At 48.6% G+C, this 13,797-nt stretch overlaps 1 protein-coding gene across 1 annotated transcript; it reads right to left on the bottom strand.

The window, feature by feature from the left end:
* Positions 1-6,312: 6,312 nt before the first annotated feature.
* Positions 6,313-8,685, bottom strand: LOC120712327 (cell division control protein 48 homolog D-like). Its single transcript, XM_039998084.1, has one exon. It carries the CDS (start codon positions 8,683-8,685, stop codon positions 6,313-6,315), a length of 2,373 nt encoding a protein of 790 aa, XP_039854018.1.
* Positions 8,686-13,797: the final 5,112 nt, after the last annotated feature.

Genomic DNA, 13,797 nt, shown 5'->3' on the forward strand with positions numbered 1-13,797 from the left:
TTGTTTCACCGAAGTTCGGATTCACTGCTTGCTACCAAAGCTGCCACAAAAGCACAGTGAATCCTACTCTCTGTTGATGAACTCTCTAGGATAGGAGTCTTTTCAAACCCATTCCACCGAGTCGGGTCTCACCGGACCACTTCCCCACTTCCACTAGTTTTGCTTCTTCCCTTTCGGATGTGAAGCACGACCTTCACAAACTGTCCCCCATCTCACCACAACTTGGTAGCTCACAGGCGACACCTAGCCATCTAGGAGGCACACCTCCAAGACTAACAAACACTTCACACGGGCTTGATGATGTCGAACAGTGCTCAAGGGGTTTGAGTGCTCTCAAACTACTCACTTTGGCTTCTCTCTCTACTACCCAACTCAAAGATCTCATAAGATCAAGCAACCTCACAAAGAGGGGTTGGGGAGAGCAAGAGTGGCTTTGGCTTAGCAAGGAAAGGCAAGGAAGCACACCAGCAACCTCAGAAAACAACAGCTTGCCACTGAGGGGGTCATGGGGTATAAATACCCGACTTCCCAAAAACTAGCCGTTACAGATCCAGTAAAAACCGATGCCACCGATTTTCAAAACCGGTGCCACCGAAATTCAAACAACTAGCCGTTGAGATGGCTGACATAAAACTGTTCCCACCGGTTTTATAAACTGGTGTCACCGGTTTAGTAGAAGTCAAACCCAACAAGAGTGTAAGTGAGGCTTTTGTGTCTCTCATCAACTCACATGGGATACTTGAGCACTGAGACATTTTCAATACACCTTATGATGCATTCCTCTTGATAGTACGGCATACCTATACTCAAGATCAAATATAAAAGCAATGTCATGCACTTGAGCTTCGTCAACATGAACCATGCCATACTTTGTCAATATGTCCATCTGAGAGTTGCATCCATCTTTATCTCTTTGAAATGAGCACTTCAACCTTGAGCTGGTGACTTGAACCTTTGTCTTTGAATGAAGTCCACGCCTAGTTCAAATCACCATCTTCACAATATGATTCTAGAAAGATTTGATACTTTGCCAATATGAACACCATACATGACCAAGATTCCTCAAGTTGAATCCAACTAACATTTCTTCACCCTAGCATTGGTCATTCGGCGCAACCCGATTGCCCTTCTCCAAGCTTAGTCCCTCGAAACACTATCTCGGATTCCAACTCTTCATCCTTGCATCACATAGAGCTTCATATACGCTTGTATCACATTTAAATTAATAATGAAATCAAATCTCTGATTCACTAGTCATTTTTTTTCTCAAATGAATGAAAACATTCAATATGAAATTCTCCTTGTCTCTTTAGAATTCTTGGACTTGATCATTATCGGTTTTCTTTCTCACGCCAAGCCGTCGCATCCGTAGCCTCTTGAAACTTGCCTCTCGATCTCATATATTTATTCACAAGAGCCCTCTTGAATTCACATTGACTTGTGCCATTAGAGTGAAAACCATTTCTTCAATTGATTTTGATCATCCGCAAGCCTTCGACTTTGAGTCCTCACATATGAATTAAACTATACTCCTTTTTTACTTTCCATGCTTGCTTTGCTTGTGAATAATGTCTCAATTTATTATAGCATAGTTGTTGACGCTCGCTAAAGACTCATTTCAAGTGTCACCTGGAGCCTAAAATCATGAGAATAAAGTCTCATACCTGCCTATGTTATCCAGAAAGAGCCAATTCCACTTTTCTCTTATAAATATTGCTATATTGGAATTCAGGCAGAAATGCAGGTAAAATAGGCTTCAAGCATCAAGATACAAACCTGACCATCAGAGCAAGCCATCAGCTCCTTCATGAGCATATGAAAGACGAGCGTCAACACTAGTGGTAGGAGTTATTGCTAACGAATTCCACAAAGTATTGGTGTATATTTGGGTGCAGTTTGCTTATCTTGGAAATGAGAGGAGAATGCAGCCCATGAGCAAGGTGACACGTCCTCGATCCAAAGTAAAATCTTCTCGACGAATCAGGTGTATTCACGAGGATCTACGGGCCCACTGGAGCACCCAAACCGACTCAGAACAAGCCCATACCCATATATATGACATGAGGGCCCACCTAGCAGTCTTCTGACCAAAGACCGGGGCAAACGGGGCCAGCCCACGATCGGCCAACTATCATGGTCGACCGACCATGTGGTGGCGGCCCACGGGCCCCACCGACTCTCAGCTCACACGTGGTGAGGTGTGGTTGGTCCCCAATGGCGGTTTGGCTTCATTTCCGGCCAAGAGGCTGGTGGTTCCCTCCTATAAATACAAGGGGAGGGGGCTCAAATGAAGACATCACTCACCACCAAGTGAAGAGCTTCTTTAGCTTGTGTTTAGTGTAGAAGAGAGGGTAGAGGTACTCAGGAGGGGCACCGGTAACGACATTCTTCTCCAAATTGTACCTCTACAAGAGAGTGAGGAGGAGTCGGGGGAAGTGCCAGGCTTGTCGGCACTCTTCTCCGCTTGTACCTCGACTGATGCTTATTCGTTTGTAAGTGTTCGAGACTTTCTTATTTAGACTTAGGGTTTAGTTGCAAGTTATTTCTTCTGCCTTATATTAGTTGAGTGTATGCTTAGAGTAGCATTTGACTCTAGAGTTGGGCTCCGGATAGAAAAGGATAACCCTGATCGCCTCTAGAGTTAGTAGCGAATAGCGTAGACGTGGTGACTAGGCTGGACTATACCACTCAGTTGTCTGATAGTCCCACAGTTTGTAGAGGTAGCCGGCAGGTGGTGACAGCCCTGTTCGAGCCCTAGTAATCCTCCACGTTCGGATATTGGATAGAGCAGTATTATTGGATTTATCGGCTTGTTTAAGCCGATCGATACCTTTAGCTCGAAGTATAACGGCAAAGTATCTCTTCTTCTAAATATAGATTCTAAATCTTAGGAAGTCCTCTCTGTCCTATCCTCCTACACCAGTGTGTGTTCTTGGATGAGCCTGAACCCGTAGATAGTATACTCACGTTCTCCAGTGGATACGATCCCTTTGAATACTCTTGAGTGAAAACTACAGTGGTATCCGCTCGCTTGCGGATTTTATTACCAACAATAGCACACATCTTGATGTATGAGCCTTTTGTTGTTAAACATTAATCTATGTCTTCACATAGATGACTTATACGATGATTAATTCATGCTCATATACTCAACAAGATGATTAGTCCCTTAATCGTGATATCAATCAATCCACTAAATCCCACTAGGGGCCTAGATGCACTTTTAATATTTTGTTCATTAAATTTAATTTTTTTATACATTAAAATTAACATTTGTTCGTGTTGTTAAAATATTTGTTCCCAATAGCCGAAAATAATTATTTAGTACTAGAAATGTTTTTAAAATATTATGCAAACATAGGCCATTGTGATTTTTTTAAGATCTTAATATAGAAAAGTTAATGCTGCAATTAGAATTTAATATGGACGCACAATTTAACATTTATAGATTTTTAGTAGGAACACTGCATGTACTGGGTGATATCATCAATTTGTCTCCACCTGCATGCATGCTTCTGATATTCTATTTCCTGCCGGCGAATATGGTTTGTGGCTTAGTTTCCTGGGCAAATGTTTGGCGGCCCATTTATTTTGCGCAGATTCTTCAGGTGATGTCTCCCCGAACAATCACCTCAAGAACCCCTCCGAGCAGCCGTTTCTAGACTCCTCCTCTTTTCCCCAGCTACAGTTGTCCGGGGCGAAAAAGAGGTGCTGTAGGTTTCCGGCCGCGATTCCGCCGGCCCGTTCCTCTCCGGCGGCCGGAAAGGCGCCGGAGAGGGAGGAGGGCCGGGAAATCGTTGCGCGGATGTATATAGATTAGGGTCGTGGCTTCCTAGGTCTAGAATTTGCTTGCCGTCAGTGTTTGGCGGTGGACCTAGGTCGTGCCGGGAGGAGGTCGCTCCTCTGCGGGATGCTTGTCCTGGCGGTGTCGGCGAGGCGGTGGCGGCGGCCGCGCGGCGGAATAATGCTCCAACTCCTCCTCGCCCCGTTGGTTCTTGACTCCGGTGCCAGCGGCGAGTTTGGGAGCTTTTGTACAGGAGTCCGGGGCCGGTGCTTCATCGCCTTGGTCAGGTGAAGCTTTTGCTGGCCTCTTTTCTCTTCGATGCGGAGCTGGTTGTGGGTGAAGTGGATGGTGGCCTGCTGGATCGGGCTCGTTCTTCTCTCGGCGGCGGAAGTCGTCGACGGCACGCCCAGATCCAGGGGCTGGAGGGGTCGGGCGCTGCCTCGGTCGTTGCACAGTCGCTGATGACTACATCCCGTTCTGTGGAGCGGGTGTCAACTTCGACTCCTTCCAAAGCCTTAGTGCGATGGGGCTCTTCCAGCTCGTGGCGGGGCTCGATTTCTTCGGCGGCGGCGATGGCCGGCGATGGAGGTGTCGAGCCTGTTCTGGGTGCAAAGGTCTTAGGGACCTTGTTGTAATTTTTGCTTTTTTCAGGGACCTTGCGTAGTTTGGCTGCTACAGCTGTCTCCGTATCCTTTTCGTACGTATCTGTACCAGCATATGTCTTTGTACACTTTCCTTATCTAGCAATACAGATGCATATTATCAAAAAAACAATCACCTCAAGCGATAGTTAATCGCGTTCGTTTGTAGCCTAGTGCATGGTTACAGAAGTCTCATTAGCAACTCAGGTCCTGGGTTTGACTCCCCGTGAGAGCGAATATTTTTGAATTTAACGGCATTATGCTTTCAGTAGTAGATGATATTCCCGTTGATAGTGAACCGCTTGTGGTGATTTTGTCAATTTCAAAATTTTGCTAGCTCAACTAATAGAAGATAAAATTCGCGTACGTATGTTAATATAAGGGTGGATGAGCATGCGTTGTGAATGTTTGAGTTGTACTATGTAATTAAAAAAAATTTACACAAGAATAGAAGACAGATGAACATCCCGTTGGGAAGGATTCCACGCTCGGCCTCGACTCCTCCAAGAGGAGTCCTCTTGTATTTCCATGAGTGACGGAAGAGCTATAAACCTCTGCTCGTTGCATCCAGATGAATTTCCAACCCAATTTTGAAATGATCGGACCGCACGCGAACAAAATAGGGTGTGTTTAGTTGGTGAAAAGTTTAGATTTTGGTATTGTAGCATATTTTGTTGTTATTTGACAAATAATGTTCAATCATAGACTAATTAAGCTTAAAAGATTCATCTCGTGGTAATTAGTTAGACTGTGTAATTAATTATTTTTTAACTGTTTTTAGTGCTCCATACATGTGTTTAAAAATTTAATGTGACGGGCACTATATGAATTTTTTTAGAAACTAAACAAAACAGGACCTAAACATCACGAAGACACGGCCAGTCCTGGAGCCTATGTACTCGATATGTCCACACAGCACGTTATGAAGGTGGCTGATGACAGCGACTGGCCGATTGCCATTCGGCCTTGTTTGGTTTGGTATTCTAAGATCATAGAATACAGTTTGACAATTTATTGGAGTGTCAAGCAAAGTCAGTTTATAAAATTAACTCCAGAACCCTGCACTAGGAACTCTGAAGAATCTAATGAGATCTTTAACCGCGTGATTAAAGGATGGTTACTATAGTATCACTGTAGCCAATCATTAATTAATTATCATCATTAGATTCATCACAAAAAGTTAGACTTATTTCTGAAAAAAGTGTTACAAATAGACTTCATTTAATCCTTCTTGAGTGCGAGATTTTTTTTTTTGGAGAACGTGCGTTCTAGTCCCTGGTATGATCCAAACAAGACCGAATGGGAGAACTTCGTCGGGTACGAAATGGATGGGGCTGCATACCTCGAGTCTATATCACGCCACTAGAAGATGCCGTAACCAGAGGCCGGTTGAATTTAAATTTCATTCAGATTTATTTGTTCTCCAAAATGCAGATTTCTAAAAGTGATTCCGCCTTTGGGGAACCGAGAAATCAGAGGGAGAAAAACCAGTTTTTTTTTTTAAGTTCGATCCATAACATGAGTGCTTCAAAGTAACCATAATTTTTTTCAGTTTTACTATTACAGTCATAAGCCAAGCGCTCAAACATATTCAGGTATCGCTCTTCTCGTTTGCGTTACCGGTGTACAGTGTTATCTTTTCAATCTACACGAATTTTTTTATCTTTCTTATTGTCAAAACTATAAAAAGCTAACCGATATAAGAAACAACTGAAGGAAAGAAGACAGGAAAAAATCGTGTTGACAAAAAAACTTGCAATACGTCAAGAAGATGAACCAAATTAAACAATATTTTCTTCAAAATCTGCAGCGGACATTTGCAATCGTCATGCATGGTGACCTCGTCTAGTACATTTGCAAGAAGCGGCCTAGCTACTAGAAGCGCGTCTAGTACAGCGAGTCCTCGTCCATGGTGGCCTCGTCGTTCTCAATCTCCGTGATCGTGAGCGGCTCCTTCCCCATGGGCGCCGCGATGATGGGCTCCTCCTCGAAGCTCCCGCCCTTGAGCCGCTGCGCAAAGAACTCGTACTTGAGCACGTCCATGTCGCTCACGCTCCGGCGCGCGTGCTTCAGGGCGCCCAGGAAGTGCAACAGCCCGATCTCGGCGCCGCGCATGGCCGCCGCCTTGCCCACCGCCAGGCTCCGCTGGATCACGTCGCGCACCGCCAGTTTGCACGCGCGCTGGCAGATCTCGGTGATGTCGGCGCCGCTGAAGCCGGCCGTGAGGCGCGCCAGCGCCGGCAGGTGGACGCGGCGCGAGACCGGGGACCGGCGCAGGCACGACCTGAAGATCTGCAGGCGCGAGGGCTCGTCGGGGAGCGGGATGTAGATGAGCTGGTCCAGCCGGCCGGGGCGGAGCATCGCCGGGTCGATGATGTCGGGGCGGTTGGTGGCGCCGATGACGAACACCGTCTTCTTGGCGTTGATGCCGTCCATCTCCGTGAGGAGCTGGTTGAGCACGCGGTCCGACGTGCCGCCGGCGTCGCCCACGTTGTTGCCGCGCTTGACGGCGATCGAGTCGAGCTCGTCGAAGAAGAGGATGCACGGCGCCGCCGCGCGCGCCTTGTCGAAGAGGTCGCGGACGTTGGCCTCGCTCTCGCCGTACCACATGGTGAGCAGCTCGGGGCCCTTGACGCTGATGAAGTTGGCCTTGCACTCCTTGGCGATGGCCTTGGCCAGCATCGTCTTGCCGCACCCCGGCGGGCCGTAGAAGAGCACGCCGCGCGACGGCGACATGCCGAACATCTCGAACATCTCGGGGTGCTCCACCGGGTACTGCACCGTCTCCTGGAGCTCCAGCTTGACGTCCTCCAGGCCGCCGATGTCCTCCCACGAGACCTTGGGCACCTCCACGAGCCCCGTCTCGCGCAGCGCCGAGGGCTTGGTCACCTCCATGGCGTGCTTCAGGTGGTCATTGCAGACGCGCAGCGAGTTGAGCACGTCCACGTCGATGGTCTCGTCCTCCACGTCGATCACGTCCATCTTCTCGCGGATCAGCTGGAAGGCCGCCTCGGAGCAGAGCGCGGCGAGGTCGGCGCCGACGAACCCGTGGGTGTCCTTGCCGATGCGCTCGAGGTCGACGTCGTCGGCGAGGGGCATGTCCTTGCTGTGGATGCGGAGGATCTCGAGGCGCCCGATGTCGTCCGGCACGCCGATGTCGAGCTCCCTGTCGAAGCGGCCGAAGCGGCGGAGCGCCGGGTCCAGGCTATTGGGGCGGTTGGTGGCGCCGATGACCACGACCTGCGTGCGCGGCCGGAGCCCGTCCATGAGCGTGAGCAGCTGCGACACGACGCGGCGCTCCACCTCGCCGTGGGTCTTGTCGCGGTTGGGGGCGATGGCGTCGATCTCGTCCATGAAGATGATGGACGGGGCCAGCCGCTCCGCGTCCTCGAACACCCTGCGCAGGTTGGCCTCGCTCTCGCCGGCCATCTTGGACATGATCTCCGGGCCGTTGACGACGACGAAGTGGGCGCCCGACTCCGAGGCGATGGCGCGCCCGAGCAGCGTCTTGCCGGTGCCGGGCGGGCCGTAGAGCAGGATCCCCTTGGGCGGCTTGACGCCGAGCGTCTGGAACAGCTTGGGGTGGCGCAGCGGGAGCTCGACGAGCTCGCGGATCTGGGCGAGTTGCTTGCGGACGCCGCCCACGTCGTCGTAGCCGGGGCCGTCGAGGCGCTCCTCGTCCTCCCGCTTCACCGGCTCGTCGGCGCAGAAGATGGCCGTGTCCGGCGCGACGAGGACGCAGTCGGCGGGCTCCGTGGCGACGACCTTGAACTCGACGGCAAGCATGTTGCCGCGCACCATGAAGCAGTCGCCCCTGCAGAGCGGGCGCAGGTAGTTGCTGAAGTAGGGCTTGAGGTAGGCCTCGAAGAGATCGCCGGAGATGCCGGCGACCGAGTCCTCGAATGGCGTGACCTGGACGCGCGTGCCGTTGGGGGCGGCGACGCGGCGGTTCACGGTGACGACGTCGCCGAGCTTGACGCGGAGGTTGCCCCGCACGCCGCGGCTGACGCGGACGCGGCCCTCGGGGCACGACTCGTCGGGCAGCGCGTAGCAGACGGTCTCGCGGCGGCGCTTGCCGCGGAGCATCACGAGGTCGCCCTCGTAGACGCCGAGCTCCTCCATGGCGGCGGGGCTGAGCGCCACCGTGGAGTAGTCGGGGACCACGTCGCCCTCCCCGTCGTCCACCAGGAGGCGGTTCGGCGCCTTCTTACGCTCCAGGATCGCCGTGCTGAAGTCCTTCCTGCCGCCCTCGGCGTCCATGCCGCCGCCGTCGGACATGGTAGCAGATCGAAACCGGTCTCGGCGACGACGACGCTGCTGCTAGATCAATCGAGATCGGTTTCGAGGACTTGGAGGGTATGGTGGAAGCTGCGGCGGCGTCTGATATAGTATATTGGTATTGGGGTGCTTCATCAATTCGGAAGGAATCAATCGAGGTCGGTAGGATACGAATACGATACGATCCGGTGGCGGCGGTTACAACCATATAAGTCGGTTAACTAGGGCTCGTGTGCGACCGAATTTGGACGCGACTTGGAGAAATAGAGAGAATCCTAATGGCAAGTGCTGCTGCATATCATGTTTCAGTCAAGATATATAGCCCTGCTCCTATACAGCACTTCCTCCATTTATAAAATTTCAGACATATAATTGGTGGGGAGTAGTAACCATGTTACTCCTAATTCGAGTATGTTTGGATGGCCTAATTTTGAGTGGTAAACTTTTGCACCTATTTAGCACTTATATTTTTGCCAATGTTTTTGAGTCTTGACTAAAGATACCCCCTAACTATGGCAGTTGTGATTGAAAATCTTATTGTTTATTTGATTCCCTAGATTCTAAAAAAACCGCAAATACAATAACGGAATCAGGAAAGTAGCTTCTACTTAAACATTTAATTAGCTTATATCTTTCTCTATGCATTTTTTTTCTTGGTTGCTTTAATTAGATGGACTTTACTACAGTCTAAAACAACATCTTTTATGGGATAAAATTTGAATGCTAAATGAATCTCATTTTGGAATGGAGGGAGTAGTAGGGAGTATGCAATTAATCACTATAGGAATCCGGCTCTTTGCTGAGTGCCAAATTGTAACATCCCGAAAATTCACCAAAGATAAATCACTCGCTAAAAATAATTTTCAAAACTTTTTCGTCGCTGAGCTCGAATCGTTCCAGAATCTTTTTCCGTCCAAAGTCCGTCTCGGCGTTTCGTTGTCCGACACCGAAATCAATCGCCGTCACTTCTCTTTCTTTTTCTCATCCCGCGTGTTGCGCTGCATGTCGCCCGACCGCCGCGCGTGCTCGCTCAGCCCCGCGGTCACCACCGCGCGTGGTCGACCGTCGCCGCGAATCCCGCCGACCGCCGCTCTCTCTTTTTTTTCTCCCTCCCTTCTTTTTCTTTTTCTTTTCTTTTCTTCTCCTTTTTCCTTTTTCTTTTTCCTCTTTTCTTTTTCTCCCTCCTCCTCTTTTCTTCTTTCTTCTTTCCTTCTCTCTGCTCCCTGGCCACGCGCGCACGCACGCCCCTGCTCCCGGCCGGCCCCCACGCGCTCCACGTGCTGGGATGCTTGCCGCGCCGCTCGCCGCTGCCCGACCCATCTCGTCACCTGTGCTCGCCGCGCCGCCAGTCGTCCATTGCAGTGCCGCCGCCTCGCCGCCCGAGCCACACTGCTCGCGAGCGGAGCTCGACGACAAGCACAGCAGCCGGCCCCCTCCTCCACGTGCTCGCCCACCCCTGCACGCCGACGCCCTCGACGCCTGCGCCGCTCCGCGATGCTCGCAAGCAGCCGGAGCTGCCCCACGTCATTGAAGGCCCTCCACCGCGCCCTCGAGCTCCACAACGCTGGCCCACCCCACGTGCCTCCTTCTTGTCTCCCAGCGCCGCCGCCGCAAGCTCCCACGCCGCCACCCGCCGGCCCTCGTCGCCCCACCCCCCCCCCCCCCCCCCCCCCCGCTGCGCCCCGGCCCAAATCGAGGTGGGGGATGGATTCCCCTTGCGCCCCTCCCCCTTTTCCCCTCCTCCCCGGCCGCCGCCATGCCCCAGGGCCGCGGGCCCATGGCCGCCGGTGCCCCTGACCCCCTCCTCTGTTCCATGAGGGAGAGGAGGAAGAAGAAGGGCATTTTTGCCCTTAGCCCCCTGGTCTTCTGCCTTTTCTATTAAGAGCTCCCTCTCTCTCTAGTTTTTTTTTCAAAGAAAGCCCCTCCTTTATTTCTTTTCAATAATAGGTCCCCCGCTAAATAGAAAATATTTACGAGTAGATCCTTGCTCTTTTCAAAAGTAACCCTGATATTTTCCAATATTATAATCAAGTCCTTCCCTTTCCAAAACTAATTACAAAGAGACCCTTGAACCCCGTTTAACCCCTAAACCCCTCTTCGACCTATCATTTCATGCTCCAAAAATCCTTCAGTCACCCCGAAACTTTAGCACGCCATTTCTAATATATTTTCAGCCGTGCCATTAGAAAATCTCCCAAAAATATTATTCCTACCCCCATAACATAATTTCTTCTGATTCGATCTCAACGATAAAATATTTATTTCTTTTTATTTATTATGTGTTTGTTCGTGTGTGCCGTAGATACCAATGTGAATGAGGGAGAACCCGTCGAGGAGTTCGCCGAGCAGTACCGCGAGCCGGAGCCTGAAGAACCGTACCGCGAGCAGGAACTCCCGGAAGGCTTCGAAGACAGCAAGTTCAATCTCATCCTTTGATTGCATATTTTGACCCAGTTTTATAAACACAACCTATTGGCCTGTTTTACAAAACTGCATATGATTTGATTGCTGAAAACATGGTTGGATAGCCACCCCTTGATTTGTTATAACCATTCCTTGACCACCTAGATTAATGTCTAAATATGATTCATTCTATTTGGATGTTAATCGATGCTAGAGCGCCGCTTAGAACCTGGTACTCGTTTTATTACACTCAAAATGGTTACAACATGTTTTATGAAAGGGAAAATGCGTGAGTATTGAAAAAAGGGAAGTTGGGTTATAAAAGGATAAAATGTTAAGATGGGATGGATGAATGGCATTTCATGGGTGGATTGTCATACGTTGGAGGCTCGTACCATTGTGGTAAAGCAAAAAGGCTGGGAGATATCCATCTTGTCACAACTAAGGACTGAGTTGATGTTTTATCTTGCCTAACTCAACTATCATGCAAACCACTCGACCGTTGTGTGTGTCAACGGCTTAGCATAAACCCCACTAGTTAGTCTGATAGCCTTCAGAAGAGCTGAGAGCAACGGATGATCAAGGAGAAGGGATATGGTCGTGGTGACTTATGCCCCAGCTAAACCTCAGTGATGGGTCAATGGCCCCTTGGTGGAGTCCGTGTTGGCTAGTCAGGTCTAGCTAAGGTGGGTAATGACTTTGTTGGGATCTGCACCGACACTAAGGTGATCGTGCTGTGGTACCCCACTTGTGGGTAAAGTTGCACACCTCTGCAGAGTTTAAAACCTATTCGAATAGCCGTGCTCACGGTATGGAGTGAGTTTAGGTTTGGTCACACAACTAGACTTTTGGGAGGGATGTTTTCATGGTGTGAGTTGTTTTGGGAAGATGTCCGGCAGTTGTGCCGTGAGCTACTGTGGATGAGGAGTCCGGTAGCATTAAAACAGGGATCCTTTGTATAGGATCAACCCCACTCATTATTCGGTTAAGTAAGAACTTCTTTAAGAAAACTCTTTTCAAAAATAAACCCCTGCATGTGTAAAATCTAGCTTTACTGCAAATAAACTCCAACCTTATCCTTGATTTATCCTGTGCATATCTGTGTTATCCCCCTCCATGGATGGGGTTGGACTTGTTGAGTACTTTCGTACTCACCCGATATATATTTGTGGTTTTTCTCAGAAGAAGATCCGGACTTCGCTGTTGAAGACGTTGAGTAGAGGTTACGTCCGCACCCAACCTTGCCTGTGGTGTTGGTCCTCTGCAAGATGCTTCTGCTAGCGCATTACTCTGAGTCCGAGCTGGAGACCGTCTAGGTCATGCTTTGGTGTATCACCATAGCTGTTTTATTACTTATTATCATTTGTATCGAGTGTTCGCCTCCTCGGAGGTTTGTACGGTGACTGTACCATCTGTTGAATAAATGTGTTATCAGCCTCCTGGGACTGATATTTGTATCACATTTAGTCTCTACTTATGTGGGGACGCTTCACAAATACTTTGCCGAGTGCAATATTTCAGGCACTCGGCAAAGAGCCTCTATGCCGAGTGTCGTGCAAAAAACACTCGGCGAGTGTTGGGCATTCGACAAAGAAGCTCTTTGCTGAGTGTTTTTTTACACTCGGCAAAGCTCTTTGCCCAGTTTTTAATTTTTGCACTCGGCAAAGAAATTATTTTTTTTCTACCCTTCAAACTTTTCTACTCTCCATGAACAACATGTGGTAACCCATGTTAAAATTTGGTATATTTTTGTATTTTTTAACTATATTTAGTTAATTAATTGCATTTCAAGCAATTTTTTTAATCAAATCAAATTTGAATCGGCAAGTGATTCAAATAATAGAATAAAATAAGTAGAAAAATGATATTCATGTTACAATGGCGTAAGGTGTGGGCCATGTTTCATCCTTTATCCTAGAACATTCTACGTCTGTGAGCAGTCCCGCTGCCTTGGGTCTGACACCCCCTATCATATTAAAGATAATCTTACTATTTTGAAGTATTAAATCAAGTCTAGCTATTAAACTTTTTGGACAGATGGGTGCTAATTCGCGAGATGAATCTAATAAGCCTAATTAGTACTTGATTTGCTACTGTGATGCTATAGTAAACATACACTTTTACCCTCATTAGATTTGACTTTGACATGACAGGGCTAAAGTTTAGCCCTCCGGAATCAAACAAACCATATCTTTAACACGGGGAGTACAGAGAAGGGTGGCATTTTTTTTATTAAGTTTCAGCTTAGAAATATGAGCGATGGGTTTCAGTGATATTTATTGGCTGTTTATATGGCAGCCCAGCTGGAGTTCAAAGACAATCTTCTAGCTGAGTTGGTATAAGCTTGCAAGAAAATTTCTTTACCCTTACTAATAGGAGGGGATTTTAACTTTATTATTAGGAACCCATATGAAAAGAATAATGAAAATTTTGACAATCAGCAGCTCTTTTTATTTAATGTCATCGTAGATGGTTTGGATTTGATGAGAGAAATCGAAATGTCAGCAGGTCACAAATAATACACATGGGCTAATTTCAAAAGGTTACCAACATATGAAAGGCTAGACAGAGTCTTACCGAGCACAAAGTGGGAACAATTTTTTTTTCTCTAGTCACGATTGATAATGATATCCTGAATAGAGAAATTTCAGACGGCACGACTCTACTCCTTTGTACAGGTAATAATAAATA

Source organism: Panicum virgatum, chromosome 6K, assembly GCF_016808335.1.
Source record: "Panicum virgatum strain AP13 chromosome 6K, P.virgatum_v5, whole genome shotgun sequence".
In the NCBI taxonomy this organism is placed as follows: Eukaryota; Viridiplantae; Streptophyta; class Magnoliopsida; order Poales; family Poaceae; genus Panicum; species Panicum virgatum.

Coding starts and splice junctions, on each gene's coding strand:
- LOC120712327 (XM_039998084.1), bottom strand. CDS start 8,685: ATGGACGCCGAGGGCGGCAGGAAGGACTTCAGCACGGCGATCCTGGAG.